Source organism: Eleginops maclovinus, chromosome 7 (assembly GCF_036324505.1).
Source record: "Eleginops maclovinus isolate JMC-PN-2008 ecotype Puerto Natales chromosome 7, JC_Emac_rtc_rv5, whole genome shotgun sequence".
Taxonomy (NCBI): domain Eukaryota; kingdom Metazoa; phylum Chordata; class Actinopteri; order Perciformes; family Eleginopidae; genus Eleginops; species Eleginops maclovinus.
The window spans coordinates 13,036,462-13,058,721 of NC_086355.1; the positions used below are offsets into that span (position 1 = coordinate 13,036,462).

Genomic DNA, 22,260 nt, shown 5'->3' on the forward strand with positions numbered 1-22,260 from the left:
ACCGCATTATAATGCAAAAATGACATTAACTCTGACAACAATTAAAGGTGACACATCGTTCATGTGATTGATTAGTTAAATCCACCAAGTATCGTGTCTCTGAAACTGATTTTCTCAGCCCAAATGGAAATCTAATGGATGCTGACAAAGTTGGGGAAAATAAACTTCCCACTTGTTTCTTTTTCTTTTCCTCTACCCTTTTATTTTGCATGTTGATGTATTTCAAACATTCCAATGATTCTGTTTCAAGAGAGGATTACTTGAGTCTGTTTCCTAAATGACTCTTTGAAAGGAAACACATAGGAGTGACAATGGGCCCAAACCTTTGACTCTACTTATGAAACTGTCTTTGTGATCACAAGCCATTCTGCTGCTAACCACGTATGCTAACCACTCTTCTTCATCTCCAGGAATGCGAAGCTCATACGCCAGTCAACACAGCCAGCTGGGTCAGGACTTAAGGCCGGCCATGTCTCCAGACCGCCACATTGCACCAATCTACGAGGATCGGACGTTCCACGGCCCGTTGTACCGCAGCCCCAGCCACACCCAGCAGGGCACGCTCTACAGGAGCCCCTCAGGTTGGTTCAACAATATTCTGATCTAAAACCCAGTGGAAAACAGAAAATAAAAGTAAGGACAATATCAAACCAACCCCCCCAAGGACAAGACGTCAAAACAAAATCAAAGATACACTTGTCCTTGCGTATTGACCTAATTGCCTCTCATTTATTGTCTCCCGCCTTGTGATGATGCAATACTTCAGATGATAAATACTCTCTGTTGTTCTGTGAATCTGATTTGCAAGTTTGTTTTTATCACCACATGAAAACTGTCAAAAAGAAAAGTTTCCACAGGTTCTTTGAAATCCTTGAAATTTGAGAATTTGATGGCAAAGAATCTCATAAAGTCATAAAAAATGATTGACAATAATAACAATATTGGCATGAAATTGATTGTGTGGTTTCCGCAAAGTAATTTTGCTACCAATTTAGTTACCAAGTAGCATAATTGAGTCAACATTAGAAGGGGATTTTCAGAAAACCTTTATATAATCGTAAAATATCCTTCATCTTGTCTTGTTAGTTGGCCATCATTCCTTATCTCCTGCCTCCTAGGCAATATTGTGATGGTCCACTGTGCACACAAATTTGGAAACCCTTGCTAAAGCTTACAAACAATAAAGTTTTGGTATGATATTGTGTGTAACAGGTCAGGCTATGAAATAGTTTCCCAACACAACAGAAGCCCCATGTGGTTCTCTTAATATCCTGCATTTTCTGGCCTCCTACCCCAAGCTGTCTCCGCATCATCATTCAGGTCAAGATCAGCTCTCTAAACATTTTCATTTCAAGCAGACTTTTCTTGGCAATAAGAATTCTTTTTTTAATCTAGTATCGATGTTCTCTTTATTCTCTCAAAGTACTTTCAATCAAGTCTGTTGCCTCTTGACTCTGCTGTATTGTCTTTCTCGGTAAACACCATTTTTCTGTCCATCTGCCCTTTAGCTGTACTTCTACCTATGTCATGCTTTTATCCCTCGCTATATTTTTATTTCACTCTGTCAACCTCTCCTACCTTGCCTCCCTTCCGTTCCTCCCTCCTCTGTCAGCGGAAAGGGTACATGAGTTAATAGGCAGGTACTGATATGTCACCCTGCCACAAAGGAGTCCATTACCCATGTGTCACCGTGAGAACGAGGAGAAGGATGGAGGGGCCAGAGGACAGCTTGGTTACCCTCATCCACATGTCATCCAGCTCTCCTGTTGTTGGCATACCCCTCTCATCTCCCCTCAGATACACATGCTTAGTTTTTAATGACACACACCCTCCATTCAGCCTTCTTCTTGGCATACAGGAGATGTGCTTTGACCAATGAGTGCACTAATAAATTGCTATTGATGTTGTAAATAAGTCCCCAGACAAGCCATACATAACGTGTTTATGCCAGCTATACGAGTAGGGTGGAGCTGGAAGCGTTTTTCAATATGGAGCCTTTCTAAGGGCAAAGAAATCCAATTGATCCCAGAGTTTTCTTTGTTATTTTGTGTAAATTACATTTCCTAGGCTATTCCCCCCCCCTTCTGCTTGAAATGCATTTTGTTTTGGCATTTTCTGGAAGTATTGACCCTTGGCTAAAAAGTTCAGGAATGGAAAGCTACACTATGTGGTTTATAAATTGTCCTCCATTGTCTTTGGCTCCTGTTTGGGAGATAACCATATTGCAGTATAGTGTTGCCGCCCAAAATAGAAGTGCACTGAAGCGAGAAATTGTGTTTTTGGTGCAGCCTCAAAAGTTGACGTCTTGCTTTCTGGTAGGAGGGATCAGAGCACGCACATGCTCAGTCCTGTTGGCACTCTGATTGTGATCTGACCAGCGCAGCACTGCCACAACACATCACATGGCTTGGTGAGGAGTGCTAAATCCAAGCAGCTTGTTTATGCAGTCCTGTGTTTGTGACCCACTGTGTTATAAAACTAGGTCATAAAATGACTTGGAGCCAATCTGGAGAGACGACTGAAACAAGATGCTATCAGGCTGAATATTGGACCATGTTGGAAAGGATAACTTTTCTGCATGTTTGTGATGCTTCCACTTAACCAGTGTCTCTCTGACTGTTTTTGGAGCTGGTCATGGTCTACCGTTGCCCCTCTGCTGAGTTTGGCAAAGTTAGCCTAAGGACACAGTGGCACACAGGAGCGAGAAGCCGGTGAGGAAAGGATTTGTGGATCATGTTGAGTCCTCTTTGAAAACCTGCAGGATCCCTCCGGTTAAACGCAATCTTGTAAAAACAAAACAACATGCAAACAGCCCCTTGAAGAAGAAGGCTTCTGCGCTGTTTAGCTATGGGAGATTTGTTTTATCCTCATCAGTAATTGGTTCCAGATTTCAGAAATTTGCTGAGTCTGACGGAACGGCAGCATGTTTGTATTTTTAGTTTATGCTTTAAAGTGTGATGGTAGCACCATCCAAAGCTCAGAGTTTAGCTGAAAAGGTTTCAACGCTGCTAATCTCCCCTCACATGGCTTTGTCGGCTCGCTTGTATGTTTTTTCTCTTTTTCAACTTTTGTTTTTTTGCACCTTCAGGTGTGGGGAGTCTCCAGCGCACACCCAGCCAGCGCGGTACGATGATCTACCAAAGAAACAACTACGCTCTGAACACAGCAGCCACCTATGCTGATACGTATCGCTCGGCGCCGTACCGGTCGTCCGATCAAAACTACACCCGACAGCCTGTTGTCATGGATGATGGTGCAACCCGCTCGCCCTCCATAGACAGCATTCAGAAGGATCCAAGGTATGTCATATTTCAGTGTAATGTTCCTAAACTACTAGATGTAGTCCGAGGTTAGCAGACAGCGTTGTGAAGCAGGAAACAGTCATCCGGAGGGACCATTATGCTTACAAGGCATCCCTGTTTCTGCTGGGTCAACACTGGTGTCCTCTTACTGTTCAAACAGCGAGCCCCCTGGGTAGTCACATGCAGCTCCAGCTTTTAAGCTGCCTACTATGCCTGGCCCCTTAACAATAGACTCTCACATGCATCAAACTGCTGCGTCTGCTCTTGTCATACAGACATGTGTAAGCGTGGAAAGCGGGTTGACCTCTGTCGTAGGCCCCCTGACCTTGCACATTGGGAGCTTTGTTTACAACCCCGTGTTGCTGTAGTGTAACTACTTGAAGAGAGTGCACCAGGGAGGCAACCGTGACCCAGGTCCGTTAGTAAGTGCATCAGAGTAATATGTCCTCCTGGAATATTTAACGGGATCTCTGTCCAGGGAAATGCACTGTGTGTTTTTCAGCTTTGTGCTGTGTATAAACAACAAAACTAAAAGAGTTTGACCTGCCTGGGGTCCTGCTTTACTCTGAGGCAAAAGCATAATCCACCACTATTCAGACACCTGTAGTCTCATTACGTCACCTACTTTTGAATACATGTATGTAGAATCTTTAGAGTTAAAACAATCATGTTTTCAAGAGATGCATTCCTCACATGTTTCTATAGTGGGCTGCATACAGAAAAGCAGTTATCCAAGTGCATTGTTGTATAGAACCGGATGTGAATGTAATTTCCTCGGCTTATTGCTTTGCCCTGAAATGATGAAGTATTTTTTTTTGTTAGGAAAACTGTGCTTTTTTTTTTAAGGAGACAAATGTAATCCCGCCTCTGTAGTCCTACTGATAGCTTTTGTACCCTACTTGTCATTATAGGGAGTTTGCTTGGCGTGACCCAGAGCTGATGGAGGTGATTCACATGCTGCAGCACCACTTCCCCTCCGTGCAGGCCAACGCAGCCGCCTACCTGCAGCACCTGTGCTTTGGGGATAATCGGATTAAGTCTGAGGTAGGTGTTGTACCTCTCAACCACCTTACCTTCTGATAATTAGGAAATATTATATAAATTTATTTTGTTTTCCTCAGTTCTGTATCATGTTTTAGCTGCAAGGAATTACAACTTATTTTTATTTTTGGAACTTCTAGCCATTTGCTATATTGACTTTTGAAGGTCGGTCCAACAGGGAAACAAAGATGTTTTATAGGCTTTATACCATCAGCCTGGCACAGGGGATTCTTTTTTAATAATCCAGGAAAGGCTGCCATAGCTGGTAGTATTTGTTAAGACATCCATGACTTCCACACCTCAGCTCCTCCAATTGCAAATGTGCCATCACATTCCGCACCCAACGATCATTAGATGTCATTTGATATAAGTTAATTAGGTTTCTCTGTTTGTTAAAATCTCTTTGAACCCAACTGTGCTGTTCTTCTAAGAATAATCAAACAAAAAATCATCACTTAAGTTGGGAGAAACAGAAACAAACTATGCAGACACATTTAACACTTAAAACCCACAATTATCCCCCAATGGGGTTAGGTTGTTTATTCCAACTTAGACAAGCCAGTTAAGAGAATTTTTTTTTTACTAAGCTCTAATTTTGACTTGGCATACATGCCTGTGGTTGTTCTCGAATTGACAAAATGTCTCTCTGAAGGAGAAGGTAATATATTGTTATTTAGAAGAGAAAACAAACAAATACACCACAAAAATCCATCAGAGAAACGTTCTGTTTAAGCTTGACCTTGCATACCGACTTCAGTTTTCCTTCGCAGCTATACCGCCTAATAATGTTCTAGCTAATCTGCCAAATCCTCTGGCTAATCTCGTTCTTTTATGTGGCATTATGGGACATATTTTTAGCGCTCTTGTTCTGCTCCAAAACCCCAGACATTACTTTGGTGAGTCAATGTCATTAGAACCAAGGGAAGGGATGGCTGGAGCTGCAAAATTAAAACCAAAGCTGTCGGTCAGTGAGACGGCCCACCACTTTGATCCAGACTGAAATATAGTCACCACTATTGAGAGAATTAAGACATTTAAATATTTGCAAGGGCGTTCATGTTCTTCAGAGTATGAAGCCTCTACTGCAAAGGTATACACATATAAAAGTAGACTTTCTCACTGCTGAATGAAACCCAACAAAATCATTTCTTTAATACAGCAGCATGTAAAATAAACACTGCAGGAATCTGTCTCTACACCCTTTTTTTCCCTCAACCATTTAAGGTCAAATCGTTTCTCAGCGTAAAGCAGAAAGAGGACCAAGACCTCAGCCAGGAAAAATGCTCCCTTTTTTATTCTAACATGGCAAATGTCAGCATAGCACAAAATAACTCTACTATACAATGAAACGCAGAAGGCTTCTTTGGGTTAAGCATCTATTTTCTATTACGTTTCATTCTGTTTCCAGGTGAAAATGCTAATTATATATTTTAATCCTTAGTTAAGATTTTCCTCAGAGCTCATTAATTTGCATACTTTTCTAAAGAATATGTATCTCTGTATATGTGAATAAACTCTCTGTGCTCAGATTATCTTGTCACATGAATAAATGCATGATTTTGCTCTGCATGGTATGCAATATGAGCTGTTGGTGGTCACAATCTTTTTCCCGCCTGATCTTACTCACATTGTCCGCAGGTGTGTCGACTGGGAGGGATTAAACATCTGGTGGATTTACTAGACCACAAGGTCATCGACGTCCAGAAGAACTCTTGTGGAGCAGTGAGGAACCTGGTCTATGGGAAAGCTATGGACGAGAACAAGGTGGCTGTGAGGAACGCTGGAGGCATCCCAGCTCTGCTCCGCCTGCTGAGGAAGACTGTGGATGCAGAAGTGCGGGAGCTTGTTACAGGTACGTCAGCGTGTTTGAAGAATGCATGTGGTGGTAAAACTGTTTATTTCCCTCCACCCCATTTTTACACTCTTCTACAAGACAGCAATCCACTGTAAAGCTCCTCCATCTGGCATAAAAAGAAACCAAAGTACACTTTATTTAAACTAAGCCTTCATCTTCATCTAATAAGAACTCTCATTGCTGATGAATAAAAGTCTAAATTCTTTGCTTTCTTTTTAAAAAACCCAAAGTCATTCAATTTACACTTATTTAAGACAGAGGTAGTCACCAAATTGTCCTTATTGAGTCCTCATTGTTTATCTGTCCAGCCTGGATTTTCTTTGTTTATTGTCACTGTCCCTGCTCTCTTACAGAATTAGATCATCAGGAGTTTCACAGGATTATGGAGGGACAGGAACATTAGATTAATAACCTGTCAAACCTGGAGGTGTTTTAGGTGGGATTGGTGTTGCACTGTGTTGGTTTGGTTGGTCATGACTCTTGGTGTAGTCCCTGAGGGGTAACCTGATGCTTCCTGCCATAGGTAATCATTGAGATGAGGTGTAGACTTAGATATTCTATTTAAACAATTAACCAGACTGCTTTTTAACATGGTCTATACTAACATTATGATTGTCATAAAAACTGAGTCATAATTGCATTTCCTTAAGTTGCTGTCACAACTGCTTATCCGAAGAAATTAAACCACATTTCCACAGGATTCATATTCTTTTATTACTTTGGCTGCAGAGAGATTCAGCTCCGTCTGAGAACAGTCTGCTGTCAGTCTCCTCCTCCCTGCATTGCAGCTCAGTTGTGTTTGTGTGTCTGAGCTCCGCAAACATGGTACAAGTCCATGTTGTTTAGGATCAGGGTGGAACACTACAGAAACAAGCAAGCCAAGACATTTGGCTCCCAGGTGGCTGAGTCAGCTGCTTGAGCTGGACTCCAGCGCTCTCATGCAATATCGGGTTACAGTCCAGCAGTGAGGAAGACAATACTGTGGGAGTCAGAACAAAACACTCTGTAGCCTTTTCATATTGTCTACAGTTTCCTGTTTCAGTTAAGTGTCTGCTTACTTTGCTCAACACATACCGTAAACTTACATATTAATATAGCAACATTTTTCTTCTTATGATTACAATTAAGTAGAGCAAGAGCGTGATGACCACTACAATGTCTTTAACTCCCTTCATTTAAATTTCATTAAGTTGCATGGATGTCCTGCCCAGCCAGAATAAGCAGCTTTAATGTGAGTTCTGTTTAAGATTTGTTCCCCTTTCATCCACTAGCTTGAGAGCCTGCTGTGGCTAATTGGTAGTGCAGGCCTCTGGATGGGGAGCAATTAGAAAAGGTCATAAGTGCTACATCACCTCTGGTTAATTACAGCTGATGAGTACAATCCACAAAGAGCTTTTAGCTGGATGGCGAGGTCGTCCCACCCACGCTAAAGTGAAGCAGACAGCAATCAGTCACTCACCAGCGACTCTTTTCTACCTAGAAAGCACTGGGGATTAATGACAACTTCAAAAGCAGCATCAGTGTTTTCCGAGCTGGTGAGGGAGCCAGACACAACTATAGACTGTATACAACTTCCCATTTGTGTCAGCGGCTCCTTTTCGACTCTGCTTGGATGTCCAGGTGTCACATGGGCTTCAGTGGAAGAAGCTGTACGAACATGCCACCCCCCCCTGCTCAGGTCAGAGGTCATGTTGTGGGGAAACAAAAAGATCTCCCTTACCTGCCTAGTCTCCTGGCAGCTGTTGTGTTTATTGCGCTGCCCTGAGTCAGCCCCTGAGATCAAAAGGCTCACTGCACTGTCATCAGCTCCGATACTGGGGACACTCAAGCAATGCTCTGTTACCCTTTGGTCAATGTTACATGGCTCCACTTATCTTGGCTTTACTTTGACAAACTCCACTGCTCTTACTCAAGTTTTTTATTGTGTTTGAACTTGTAAGAGTCATTGTGTTGTGCACCTGAGTGGGTTTTTAAAGATACATTTATTGATCTTGCAAAAAAATATTTGGTCAAATAAACCCCTTTATGAGTCTCAATCGATTTGGCTGGTGTGCACTTAGCCTTGTCTTAATTCCTCATCTGTTGCTTGAAAAGTCAAATCTCTGGATCTAGTTCGGTTAGAAAATGACCTTAAGAAACCTCTTGTCTTCTCTTCCATAAAGTAGTACTTAAAGCAGTGCTTATTCATCGTCTTTTCGTCATCTGTAACTAGAACTACTGAGAAGTTGAGCTTGTGTTGTCTTTGCTACTGTAATTTTACTTTCTGGTGTGCAGAGTACGAGTTGCAGCGAGTCTGCTGGTATTTGCCCGCAGTCCTGTTTTTGATGTCATCTGTGAACATGCCAATTCAATAAGACTTTTGAGTCAGCAGCAACTTTAACACTGGCTTATCATTGTGTTTTTGTATTTCATTTTGCTACAGTCCTACTCTCCTGGAGATTATATATTATTTGTTCCAATAAACACCTGAAAAACATACTTGGAACTGGTGAACTTTATACTTGTAGTACATTAATCTCAAACTATGCCCCTTCTTTGGGAAAGTTCTTCCTATTTACAAAAAGATGAGAAAACAGCATCAAATACCACATACCTGGTTTGAAAACAAATAATAAGCAGGTTCAGACCCATTGATCAAATGAGAAACTGTAATAAATAAATGCAGTTATAGCTGTGAGCAGAAATGTGCTGACTTCCAATGCATGAGTGAGAAATATGAGAAACGCCCACCAACCTCAAAGTACACACCAAGCAGCGTGTGAGGTTTAGTCGATGCCGCATTGACACATTTTCAGTTCAGCTCCCAAATATTTGAAAGGTTGGGAAGTTTTTTGAATGATCAGCAGACTTTCACAGAATGAATTTAAAGCCCACCAAGTGAATGCACCTCACAGTCTCAATGATATGCTGCCCTGTGGTTTAAGAGTCAGATCAAAGAAGAAGTCAGACCTTTTGGGATCCAGAACGACACGCTTTCTGTTTAAGTTTACGAAAAGCTAATACTTTATTGTCAGATGAGTCTGTAATATTTCTTGCATCACAGCAGATCCATTTGCAAAATCAACAAATATTTAAGACAAGATATAAGAAAACAGATATTTAACATTGTGTGTGTCTAGTAGATATAGTTGCAGGCTGTGCGTAGCTTTGTTAGACACATATACTAGAAGCATGGAGAAACTGCAGACATGTGCCATGGAAAATACACTGTGGTAACACTGATGTGACCCATCGATTGATTGCCCATGAGTTTTTGACTGAGGGTGGTTGTGGCAAAGTCCATAGATACTTAGCTTGGGATCTGGAAGGTCACCAGTTCAAGTCCCAGAAGTGCAAGTGCACTGGGACAATGGGTCAAATGCAGAGACTTGTAAATGTCCCCGCTGTTGGAATAATAACGGAATTCGGATTGACAGATGGTAGTTTGGAGTCTTTGTAATTATTACAACATATGTTCTTAATTCAAAACAACTTTATAAATACACAAAAGGCAATTTAATTTAGGCCGGTAAAAACAACAGATGCATGCACATAGACATTTCTAAGCTAATGAGCAGTTCAAGACCATGTTGGGCTGTTGGTAGAATAGTCTCAAAAATGATGTGTATATAAAGTCAGCTGACTGTAAAAGGTGTTTGGATGCCATATGTAGAAGGGTTACCACACCATGTTGTCTCTTAAAGACCTATCTTTCCCATCATGTCCTTTGTGTTTTTACTATCAAGTATCCAATGAAAGCAAAAATCCCATAAAACACAAATGTGATCGCTGACATATATTTCAAAGACTTATCATTAATCTCTTTCTGTAATTCAGCCTCACATTTTTATGCCACTATGAATCTGTTCAAGTAACCTCTTTATGTGCTCGTAATATGTATGAGAGTATGTCCAATAAAAAGTTGCATTCGGTACTGTGAATGTTTTACGTACAGTTGGCTCTGTGCCCAGTGTTGACAGCCTAGGACAAGCTAACAGATGAAAAAAACAAAACGGTCTTTTTTATACACTATAACTGCTTTTTATATTGCTTATCAGCACAATATTGTGCTCATTCATTTGTAGTGTGAGACAGTTGTATTGTTCTGCCTTATTGTTTGTTGCTTATTGTTGTGACATTGTTCTTTTTGGACAGGTCACTCTTGGAAAAAATCTGCTTTGAATCTGAGATTGAGCATCAAAGCCCCAGAAACCACCACAGCTGAGTCACCTCAAGTCAGGCAGAATGTCCATCTAGTTTTCACTTCAGTTAGCTCTTGGATCGATACTTCAACTGCTGTTAGAGACATTTGTCCGGCTTATGTGTGTTCTTTTATTTTCTCTATTTCTGTATAGAGCCTCTCCCTCTGGCTCTCTAGATTGACTATTGGCCCGGTCGTCACAGCACTGTTTACATTGGGTCGATGTTTCAAAGCCAGGCTAAGGCAGCTGAGAATATGAGCAAAGAAGACTGTTGTACACACACACACACACACACACACACACACACACACACACACACACACACACACACACACACACACATACAGGTATACTGTCAGATATGACTTATTGCCGCTAGTGTAGCAGCGCTGACAGCCATGTCAGTCACACCTCAGTGAATTTGCCTGTTGATTTATCCGTCAGCCACCGCAGGACCTGTCTTAAATCCTGCAGAGAAGGTTTTGGTTTCTACAAATTGACTGTAGAGCGGGCGTTGAGGAACTAGGGTGGAACTGTGGAGTGAAAAGGAACAGTGAAATTGGTCAGCAGGCGTGAGAATGCATGTGTTATCACTGCATTAGTGCTCCTATTTCTGGGCAAACCACGTGTGTCTGAGTATCCCATGAGAAAGGCAAACACAAGAGTGAATTTGTAAGGAGCAGATCCTGGTCACGGCAGAAAAGTTTGACGGAAATGTTTCCCGCTGCAGGAGCAGAGATGTTAGCCCTCCTGATGCTACAGTAGTGTCTCGCTATGCAGCCACACGTACACCACTGGCAAGATCTATATGTTAAATGTAGGGGCCAAATATCATTTAGTTTGTTTTGATATTGTGTCAAAATGAATTTAAAAAATAAAAGATTGTAAGGGGTTTTAAAATGCTTTGATGTAGTGTAGAAAGGAAAATAGTAAGCAAATTGGCTCTTGATTAAATGGCTCGAGGAGACACTGCTTGGCAGACACATTTCTGTCTTTATAGCTTCTTGCCAGCAGTGTGTCTGAATTAGGCTCCTGGGTTATATTATAGACTATTATCATTTCCTTCGGTTCAATTAGAGGGAAAGGGAACAGCGTGCTGAGAAAAACTCAAATGTGAAGTTAGAAAGAAGCCAGACAAGCCAATCATTATTTAGCTCCCGTTGAGTTGTCCCTGTGTACAAAGCAAACACACACAGAGTGATAGCTATCCTTTATCTGTAAGACATGTCATTTGTTATACATTTAAATATGGTTGGAAGGAGTATAGCAACATTGGACACAAACATAATATATAGGTCATGAAGCTACTACATTTGGACCACTGTACTCATGCATGCACGCTTGTTTTGTTGAAGCAGCATTTTTAAGCAGGCTTGCATTTAGCCCCGGCGCTTTACACTAGATTCCAGCACGTGCGGCGTTAGCCCCCACCAAGGTTGCTGATGTCCTGCACAAGTCAGCCTGTGCCTCAGCATAAGCCTAGCAGCGAGAGACATCTAATTAGAAGAACATGCTACATGCTGGCTAATCCTTGACAGATGCAGCATCAAAGGCTGCCTGGACTGTGCATGTTTATCAGTGGTTACCCAAAGTATTTTGAATTGAGTGAAGTGATGGCATGATTTCCAAATCCTTTTACATTATTTATATTTCATTTAAAATAACTGACCCTATGCCATATGAATCTCTGCTCTATACTCTTTCTTTTCCCCCACCTAAAGTACATGATCTTCGCCCTGAGGACATTCTGCTCAGATGAAATTTGATGTGAATGCCTTGATGCTCAAGCTGTTGTTTCATTTGTACATTCTTCTCGTGTGTGTGTGTGTGTGTCCCTGCTTGTGTGCTTATTTGTTCTACACACGCTGAGCTATTAAAAGCCCAAGTGGGTGGTGTCTCTGTGGGGTTACCCTAACTGCACATGACAGCTGACATAACGGGAGGTTTGCGTGCTAGTTCCTAACTGTCTGTGTTTGTGTGCGGGTCATCCTCCACAGGGGTGCTGTGGAACCTGTCGTCATGCGACACCGTCAAGATGACAATCATCCGGGACGCCTTAATGACTCTGACCAACACTGTGATCATCCCTCACTCTGGATGGAGCAGCTCCACCTTTGATGACGACCATAAGCTGAAGTTCCACTCCTCCCTGGTGCTGAGGAACACCACAGGCTGTCTGAGGTAAACCACCTGAGGAACACACTTGGCAGTAGCACCCCTATGTGGACAACTGATGCTATTACATATGGGGGTGAGCTCATGATGTGGCTTTGTAGATAACTATGTTAATGCAGTCTTTGAAGATATGTCAGATAATATAATGCTGGAGTGACAATAATAAACACAACAAAGTCAATTTTAGAGACTGATGAAGAGTAACATTTTCATGACAGACTATATCAAGAACTGTTTTAATCCTAGATAATGATTTTAATGTACAACATCAAACGAATAATCACATAAGCATTAGTAATTGTGCGTTTATTCATATAGCTATGGTTTCACACATATTTCTGTTTCTGAGTCATCATCATTACTTAGACTATTACAGTCAATGATGTAATACCCCCAGCTTCTCTCCGGGGGGGGGGGGGGGGGGACTTCTTTTGAAGCTATTGTGAGGCATCTGCAGTTAAGCCTTTAATGCTAAAGTTAGTTGATCCAAGTGTGTATATATTGTGTGTGTGGGTCTGTGTGTGGGTGAGCTCACTTTGTTAATTCCTTATTTACTCAGCAAAGTCCTATAATGACTTCAGTCAGACCACACACACACACACACACACACACACACACACACACACACACACACACACACACACACACACACACACACACACACACACACTTCATGCATTATGGATGGTGTAAGGGAATAGCAGAGCCCAGGTTACACACTGAAGTGGGACGCACACAAGCAGCTGTTATTTTGAATATTATTTGCACATTTGTTTGTTGAGCCAGCCCCAAATCAAAGACTGTGTGTGTGTGTGTGTGTGTGTGTCTGTGTCTGTGTCTGTGTCTGTGTCTGTGTGATGTGCTTCTTGAAAGGAACCTGAGTTCAGCTGGTGAGGAGGCGAGAAAACAGATGCGCGTTTGTGAAGGCCTAGTTGACTCACTGCTCTACGTCATCAAAGCCTGTGTAAACACCTCTGACTTCGACAGCAAGGTATACACACACACACACACACACACACACACACACACACACACACACACACACACACACACACACACACACACACACAGCCAGGAGGAAAACTGGCCGCCACATGATAAGAGGCTCTCGGGAGAATCCCCTTAACACTGTTTAAATCATTTCATTTCCTACGTCTGAACAGAGCTTTCCGCAGCAACTATTTCATGTACTTTATGTAGGAACTCGTACACTCACAACATTCACAATCCAATAGATTAGCTCATTGACCTGGTGTATTTACATGTTTCAAATGCACTTTAAAAGACAAAAATAAATTCAAGTGTCTCATTTGTGTAGTGGGGATCCCATCCCCTGGGAACTGGGCCTATTAATGTTGTCAAACATTGACATTCTGTGAGGAGAAGCCTGCACAGAACTCAAACAGCGTGGAAAAAAATCAATTTGCTCTGGTCCAGATATTCTTTCCAACTGGAGAGACCCTAGGGTTCCATAACCAATTGATTTGTCGCGCCTCCAATGGCTGGTCAGTGTACCACGCATTGGCTGTGGATACATAGCGTGCCGCACAGAGTTTATTGTATTGTAGCTTTTGTCATGGTGATTTAGAAAACCTCGCTGCTAACAACCCACCTAACCCCCTTTTCTCCTCTCCTCCTCAGATTGTGGAGAACTGTATTTGCACTCTGAGGAACCTGTCGTACCGTCTGGAGCTGGAGCTGCCACCGTCCAGACTCATAGCGGGACAGGAGCTTGACGGCTTACTGGGCAGCGAGTCGCCCAGTAAAGAAGTGGATTCCAGCTGCTGGGGCAGGAAGAAAAAGAAGAAAAAAAAGGGCTCACCAGAAGACACAGTGAGTGTGGTGCTGTGAGCACTATTCAAATCGGCAATGAGTTTGAATTGTCCAAATGTAATCGAGTAAGTCGATGATAATGGGAATTTGATCCTAATCAACATTTCTGGAGGGGAAAATGTACAACATTTTTCCAAGAGGTACAGATTACTAATAGAAAAACATTTAGTGGTAACCTGTTTGTGCTTCCTTATGTAATATAATACTTATAATTTCCCGTTATACCTCTAAATGCCTCTAATCTGCTGCATTATCATGTAGCACTATCTATTTATGGTTACATTTGAACAACACTTGTCTTTTTTCCACCATCCATCTCTTATTTGCAATAGGTATTACTGAATAGTTGTTTTACATTTGATGCTTTTTAAAGAAAAACTAAAAAAGATTGTCTGTATCAGATCCCACACTAAACACTTTAGTTGTTGTTTGTTTAGTGGGACGGTGTGGGACCCATCCCTGGCTTCTCCAAGTCTCCCAAGGGTGCAGAGATGCTGTGGCACCCTGCGGTGGTTAAGCCTTACCTGACACTGCTGGCTGAGAGCTCAAATCCGGCCACGCTGGAGGGCGCTGCTGGATCCCTTCAGAACCTGTCGGCAGGCAACTGGAAGGTACAGTAAAGTCTGTGTACCCATAACACACCAAAACAAATACACATTTTGTATTTTAACGCAACAACAAACAATCAGTTTTCCCGTATTGCACCTCGACCCCTTTTAAAGTTTAATGGCTTGTGTGTGTGTATGTGTTCAGTTTGCAGCATACATCCGTGCAGCAGTGCGTAAGGAGAAGGGACTGCCCATCCTGGTGGAGCTGCTGAGGATGGATAACGACAGGGTGGTGTGTTCGGTTGCCACTGCTCTCAGAAACATGGCGCTAGACGTCAGGAACAAAGAGCTCATAGGTCAGTCACACTGTCAAACACTACAGACTGTAATTGATTTGAGTGAGTTGAAAAGAGGACCACAAATATGAGTATGCTGCTCTTATACGTCTCTGTTAATGGGCTCAGCAGCTTTAGCTACATGCACAGATACAGCATAAACGTTAAAATTATACATCAATATGCTTTACAAACACTTGATCTCACTGCTCATTAACAACGTGTATCAAACCTTTTTTTGACACGCAAAGGAAAATGTAATCTTTGTTGTTCAAATGAAATGCTGAAATGGAATCAAAACATTTTAACTTCAGGTTATTATTTCCATTTCATCTCACTCCAGCCCTTTCTGTTTCCTAAAACATTACGTTAAAATAGTTTTTTATGTGATCTCTGTGTAGAATTAATGAGGAGTTATACAGTATTTCCAGCAATGCAGGGGTGACGCCTGTAGGCAGATGGGGAGGAGTTGCAGTGTTGTGTTAATGGTGTATTTGGTTGTGTATGTGTGTGCGTGCGTGTGTGTGTGTGTGTGTGTGCATGTATGCAGGTCCTTCAGCTGGGCTGCTCTGCTGTAGGAGAGATAGGGGAAACAATCCTTTTTTTATCATCAGGATGCTCACACACCGACGTCCTTGTAATGATAACGCAATGTCATTTAGGAAAACTGCATCCCTCGCTGCAGTCTTGTGCAGAATAGTTATATCATTCATGATGTAGGGAGAAGCATAAAGTGGAGGTCACAGTGGCAGAAATCTATACATTATGTGATATAGAAATGAATTACTGCAAATGTATGTATGTCGTCCCTCTGTGCATGAGCTCCTTTTCACCTGCTTTACAGTGCGTCATAATGCATTGCCTCACTCCTCCCTTCTTTTCTCTCAGGGAAGTACGCGATGAGGGACCTGGTCAATCGACTCCCCGGGGGAAACACCTCCCTGCTGTCAGACGAGACGGTGGCAGCTATCTGTTGCACCCTACACGAGGTCACCAGCAAAAACATGGAGAACGCCAAGGCCCTCGCCGACACGGGCGGCATTGAGAAGCTGGTCAACATCACCAAGGGCAGAGGAGACAGGTGGGCTCCAGCAGTATGAAATTGTTCGGACACTTTAAGTGAGGGTGCAGAGGACGCACACAAACAAACAAACACGCAAAACTGGCTGGCTAACATGTGCTCATGCTCAAATGCACTGCTAAAACACACAAACAGGATGGCCTATACAAACTGTCCTGGACATTGGACAGTGGGATATTAACACAAACATTTGACACTTTCAAGCACACACACACAAATATTGAAATGCTGAGAAGGTGAAGCTGTAGCCACGGGGAAGTTAGTTCTGTGTGCATTGAGGTTTTTCGTCCCTGTGGAGTGATGGACCGGCAGCTATTTCTACCCTGCTATATATTCAGTAATGTTCCAGGTTAATAACACTGAGGACACTCTCTTCTTTCAAACATATTGTCCTGTAATAGTTATAGTGTGAGGTTAAAGGGATTCGGGAACACTCAAAAATACATGTCTGTTTTCCAGGTTCTCTATGAAGGTGGTGAAAGCGTCTGCTCAGGTGCTGAACACACTGTGGCTGTACCGGGATCTACGTACCATCTATAAGAAGGTAAGAACATTGGGACTGATGAAAGGATGGTAGCATTAAATCAGTCAACAACATTACTTTTATTTTGTCTATGAGCAATAAATTAGTAATTTTGGAACTAGTGTACAAATGTTTTGTAAATACAACACAAAAATAGTCTATATTTTATTGATATGGACCTACTGAGGACTAGGGTTGGGCACCGAAACGCAGAGCCAATAGGGCACCAGTTCCGACATAAACGGTAGTAACGAGACCGAATAAGAACAAACATTTCGGTGCCTCATTTCGGGTGCCAGACTTTTTTTTTTATACTGCCCCCTGGTGTTCCGGTGTCAACTTGAGGTTGTTGAACCTAACGTCAGTGCCGATGCTCAGCACACTTGTTGATCAGAACTGAGTGAGAGCATCAATAAAGATGCCGAAAGTAAAACGCTCCAAGGTTTGGCTTCATTTCACATCTAAGGATGCAGATCCTGCAACATGCAACACATGTCTTAAGCAATAGCATGCAAGGGAGGTATCACTTCTAATTTAATGAAACATCTGACGGTGCATGGAGTTTATTTAAAAGCCGATCAATGCACCATGTTTGATAAATTACATGACGAAAGGCCAAGCACTTAAGCGGCAGCAGCCAGTGTCGGACAAATAGAAGAGAGTCCGAGGCTGGGACTCTCTATATTGGTTTATTTATTACTATATGTTACTTGTATTTATATTTTTTAAAGATTTAAGTTAATACTGTGTTCAATTTGGCCCTGGAAATAAAAGGGTATTTGTTTTTTGACAACGTGTGTGCGTTTTGGTTTTTTTAAGTACCGGTTCGAGAACCGTTTCGGCACCGGAACCGTTTCAAAAATACCGAGTAGGCACCGGTATCGGATAAAACCCAACCGATACCCAACCCTACTGAGGACACAACAAATACTCCCTCTGTGACCAATCAAAAGTCATTTTTTAAGAGTAAAAAAAAATCCACCACTGCTCTAGTTATTCAAACCACCACATTTCCTCGCTCTCTTCTTCCTATCAGGATGGATGGAACCAAAACCATTTCCTCACTCCTGTGTCAACACTTGAAAGAGACAGGTTCAAGTCCCAGCCGACCCTTCCCACCAGCAACATTCAGATGTCCCCAGTCAACCACCATGGTAGGCTCCAGTTTCCCACAGACCCAGCATGATAGAAATAGACTCCGCCAGTGAAGCAGGAAAACCTCTGGAATGTATTATAAAAATGTGTTTTTCTCTTTGCAGCTGCCAGCGCCACGTCGTCTCCTGCCATGCTGGGCATCAAAGAGCATAGAGACACCATCAGAGATTACCAGAGAACGCAGTCAACTATGCAATTTTATAACTACCAAGGGGACAACAGTATCCATAAAAAACAGTATACAGGTATTAAGCAATTTACACATGTGAAAGCTATTTAAGGTCCATACAGTTTGCATATTATTAGTCTTTAAAACCATACATACACAGCGTCCACTATCTGCAGCAGACTGTAGTCACAGGCTGTCTTCTGGTCCTGTCCGTGCAGTAATTTATCTTTTTTATCCCTCATAACACTCCAAGCTGATTCCATGGCCGTCTCCTCTCCCTGCCAAGACAGTTCCCGCTTATCACCTCCACTAAAGCCTGCCAGCCCTGAGACAGACAGTCATTTTAATTCAGAGGACTTCATAGCCGGTATGCACAGCAGTACAGTGAGCTGGCCTGACAGTGGTGGACACTCCACAATGGTGCCTTTTGTTAGAAAATCACAGCATGCAGACAGGGGAAGTGAGTGGGTACAGACATACTACAGCCAAATGAAAGCTCTTGCCAGCCTACACTCGTTGATGGGAGCCGGGGGGGGGGGGGGGGGGGTGCAGAGTAAACAGAATGAGCCGCAGCCTCAGCAATCCATGCGTTGCATAGAAAATTGGAGTTTCAGGATTCCACAGGTTGGATAGTGCCAACGAAAATACCCATCCCATGGGCTATGTAAACAACAGAGCAGCAGAAGCCAGCTCTGTGATTTGGTGTTGTTTCTCTCTCAGCGCAGCACTTCTTGATCCTTCTCTATCTAAATACAGACATTTTCCCAACAGGGAAGTGCCGACTGTTTCACTGATCTGTAAGGAACTGTATTTGCATCCCACTGAACTGATTTTTCTTTTTAATAGGGTCTGGAAAGCCTTCTCCATATTTCTACCCATCCCCTACAAGAGAGGAGCCCAGGAGAACACAGGTGAATATGTTCATTCTGCGTAAATGTTTTTTTCTACAGAGGCTTCACTTATATCTGCCTTGGGTTTGTCTGCTCATCAACGCTGCCGCTTTCCAGTATGAGATTGTTCCCATAACGCAAATTGAACTGTATTTGTAAAAGTACGTTTGCTTTATTTATAGAGAATAATTTAGAGAAAGATATATAGAGAACATCATGCAGCGCCCCCTGCAGTTACATAACAAACATAGCAATAACACATGTATCATATGGCACTACAAGGTACCGCACAGGGTTTGTCAGTGAGGCATCGATAATACTTTAATGTGGGTAGATGTTTAAAAGGATCAAAAACGAGTGATTCTTGGTACTAGGGCTGAAACTGATGATTGTTTCATGTGATAAAAATAGTGAATAATGCATGAATAATTCCCAAAGCCAAGGGTGATATCTTCTAATGGCTTGTTTTGTCTTTATAAAGATATCTAATTAAAGGCACAATAAAGGCACTAAAGTAGCCTGAGCAGGAAACGGTGTGACGTTGTTGCTTGACAAATGACTGACACACAATTAAATGAATTGGATTTCTTGTCAATTAATTTGCTACTCCTTCACTGCAAGAAAAACACGCCTGTTTGCTATCCTTGCACCAAAATACTGGAAGGAGTTTCTCTGCAACAGCACTTACACTGATTAAGCTAATTTGAAGCAAATACACCTGCACTTTTCCTGTTGTTCTAAGTTTGTATCTCTACGTTCATTATACTTATTGTTAGTTCCTTTGGATAAAAGGGTCAGCTAAGTAAAATTAATAATTTGTTTTGACGGTCGACTAATTTTTTCATGCCTTCGACTGACAAGAGAACTAGGTGTGATACCACATTCCAAAACGACTGTTTTCTTCCGAAGGTATTAGGTAGTGATAGTACAAGGCCCTTGTTTGAGAGCTGTCCACCGCCTGTATCAACCTGGCGAGGACGACCGGCTCTTCCACCCCTCTTGACTAATACAAAGAGACTGACGCGTATTCCACCGCGGATAAATGGCGATGCTGGGAATGACCCAGCTCATCAGCTATTGTCTGAGCAAAGTGGATGTGACTGCTGGGATCGGGATGGTCCGGGCTCGTCTCAGGCACCTGTCACTGCGGGACACATCCATGTGTGCCCATTCAGATTAGAGGCACAGTATAAGGAGGCATGAGGGGAGAGATTGGAGTGTGGGGGGGGGGGGGGGGATTTGCCCTTCACATTTAGACCAGTTAATGCATGAGTACAGTCATCACCCCATTTATTTAAGACAAATTCAATTTATCTTCTGGATTTCTCCCATTTTCCTTGAGGCAGCTTTCTGTTGCATCTGTGGCTGGAGTCGTGTGGGCTGGAAGGTGATTGATTAGCTTACAGTCTTTTAAGAAAAAAAAGAAGTACAGCCAGAAAGTAGTGCATTTTTCAGAAACTGCTGAGATGACATTAAATAATGCGCTATTATCTTGTCAACAAGTTCAAGGAATGAAAAAAAAACGTGTTCTTGAAAGTGAACGAGTACTCCAATCCTTTAAATATAGACTTCAGCATTTTAGATTAAAATGCCCTTAAAACTTGTCTTTCATCAATAAATGTTTCCCATTAAAATTTAGCAACACCTGACAAACAGTCACACTTGATTTCTTACATAGATCATTTTGTTAGTGTGAAGGAATCATGAGTCTGCAACCACTGAAGACTTAATAGGAACAAAAACAGTATTCAATTTCATTATCTGACTCCCTGTCATGAGGATTATAACTTTGAAGACAGTAAGTGTTGCCTTTTGAACCAGTGAAAATCAGTTAATTATAGCCCACTTTTCTCTATTTCTTGCAGCCTGTGTATTATACAGAGGAGCCAGGAAGGAGGAACTACGATACGTACAGAATGTATCTGCAGCATCCCCACGGCTTTGACGACCCTTACTTAGAGGAGGCGATCACCTACCCGCCCACAGCGGACTATAGCTCTCAGCCTCACGGACTCAAATCCACCACCAACTATGTGGACTTTTACGCCAGCACACGGAGGCCTTCCTACAGGGCAGAGCAGTACCCTGGCTCTCCTGACTCCTGGGTATAGGTCCGGAGATGCTGCTGAGGGGCGTCCTCACCCCACAGCAGAAGCGGGGGGGAGCACAAAAGAACCAACAAACTTTTTCATGAACTTGGCTATAAGTGTGTTTGTATTAAAGTGAATGCGTGCCTGTGGAGGGTGAGTTCAACTGAGCAATGTTAGATGGAAAGATGGAATGTGTGCCAAAGAAGGAAATCAAGGAATGTTTTTTTAAGTTATTTTTTATTTAGTAGAAGGAAGATGAAATCTGTTGAGGGGTGATACCCTACACTACAGCGAGGAGACGTGCGTCCTGCTCTGTCTAGATGTTAGTTTTATTTTCTTTATGAAAATCTTAGCTGTGAGAGCATGGGGGAAGATGTGTCATGTGAGAGAGGGTATGCGGTAAGAGTCAAGATGGGGAATGTGTATGTGCTGAAGCCAAAATGGATCATGAACTCATATCTGTTAACGAAACAAAAAAAAACAATTACAGTGAACTTATGATGTTAGACTGTACAGAGGGATCAAATTGTATCTGTACTTATTGTTGAAGCTGTGTAATGCCATGGAGTCTTGTACATTTCTTTCATTTTATTGTAAATACAGAAAAAAACATGTTACCTGGTTTACATTCATCAGCACTGGTTTGAAAAAAGAATCTTGTGCCATGTTAAATCTCTATAGATATATAAATATATGAAAAAAACGTGTGGACAAAGATCTATCATAACACAACCACGCTAAAATAATAAAAAAGGTCAGTTTTGTTTTTTACACGTGGTGTCATTGCTTCTTTTCAAAGGCATGAAAACACATCTTTCACATTTTATAAGCCAAAAATATTAAATGAGTGTTTCTGCAGATCCTGTCCAACATGAGCCTACCTCTGTGTTTCATAAATCTGTGTATAATATGTCTGCATGAGCATGTATGTGCAGATTTCTGTAAAAGCTTTCCTCTTAACACATACACACACATTATTCTCAGTGCATGTTCAGAATGTTACCATTCACAAGTATCAAGGAAAGCAAGTCAGTAATGTATCCATCATGACGTTTGGGAAGTGACATCAACCTCTTTATAAA

General features: G+C 42.1%; 1 protein-coding gene across 7 annotated transcripts in view; it reads left to right on the forward strand.

Moving 5' to 3' along the window:
* The window catches only part of pkp4 (plakophilin 4), a 68,276-nt gene extending 46,327 nt beyond the window's left edge, over window positions 1-21,949 (forward strand). For 5 of the 7 annotated variants that reach the window (XM_063887965.1, XM_063887966.1, XM_063887963.1 and 2 more), the window contains 16 exons: window positions 411-581; window positions 3,089-3,299; window positions 4,214-4,346; window positions 5,982-6,195; window positions 12,377-12,560; window positions 13,428-13,545; window positions 14,196-14,387; window positions 14,825-14,998; window positions 15,141-15,291; window positions 16,159-16,351; window positions 16,811-16,895; window positions 17,911-18,028; window positions 18,134-18,274; window positions 18,452-18,565; window positions 19,045-19,109; window positions 20,954-21,949. In XM_063887965.1, coding sequence (XP_063744035.1) covers window positions 411-581; window positions 3,089-3,299; window positions 4,214-4,346; window positions 5,982-6,195; window positions 12,377-12,560; window positions 13,428-13,545; window positions 14,196-14,387; window positions 14,825-14,998; window positions 15,141-15,291; window positions 16,159-16,351; window positions 16,811-16,895; window positions 17,911-18,028; window positions 18,134-18,274; window positions 18,452-18,565; window positions 19,045-19,109; window positions 20,954-21,199 — 2,510 coding nt within the window. In that variant the 3' untranslated portion in view covers window positions 21,200-21,949. The remainder of the gene's footprint in view (window positions 1-410; window positions 582-3,088; window positions 3,300-4,213; window positions 4,347-5,981; window positions 6,196-12,376; window positions 12,561-13,427; window positions 13,546-14,195; window positions 14,388-14,824; window positions 14,999-15,140; window positions 15,292-16,158; window positions 16,352-16,810; window positions 16,896-17,910; window positions 18,029-18,133; window positions 18,275-18,451; window positions 18,566-19,044; window positions 19,110-20,953) is intronic. The other 2 variants (XM_063887967.1, XM_063887968.1) reach the window with 1 other exon arrangement.
* Window positions 21,950-22,260: the final 311 nt, after the last annotated feature.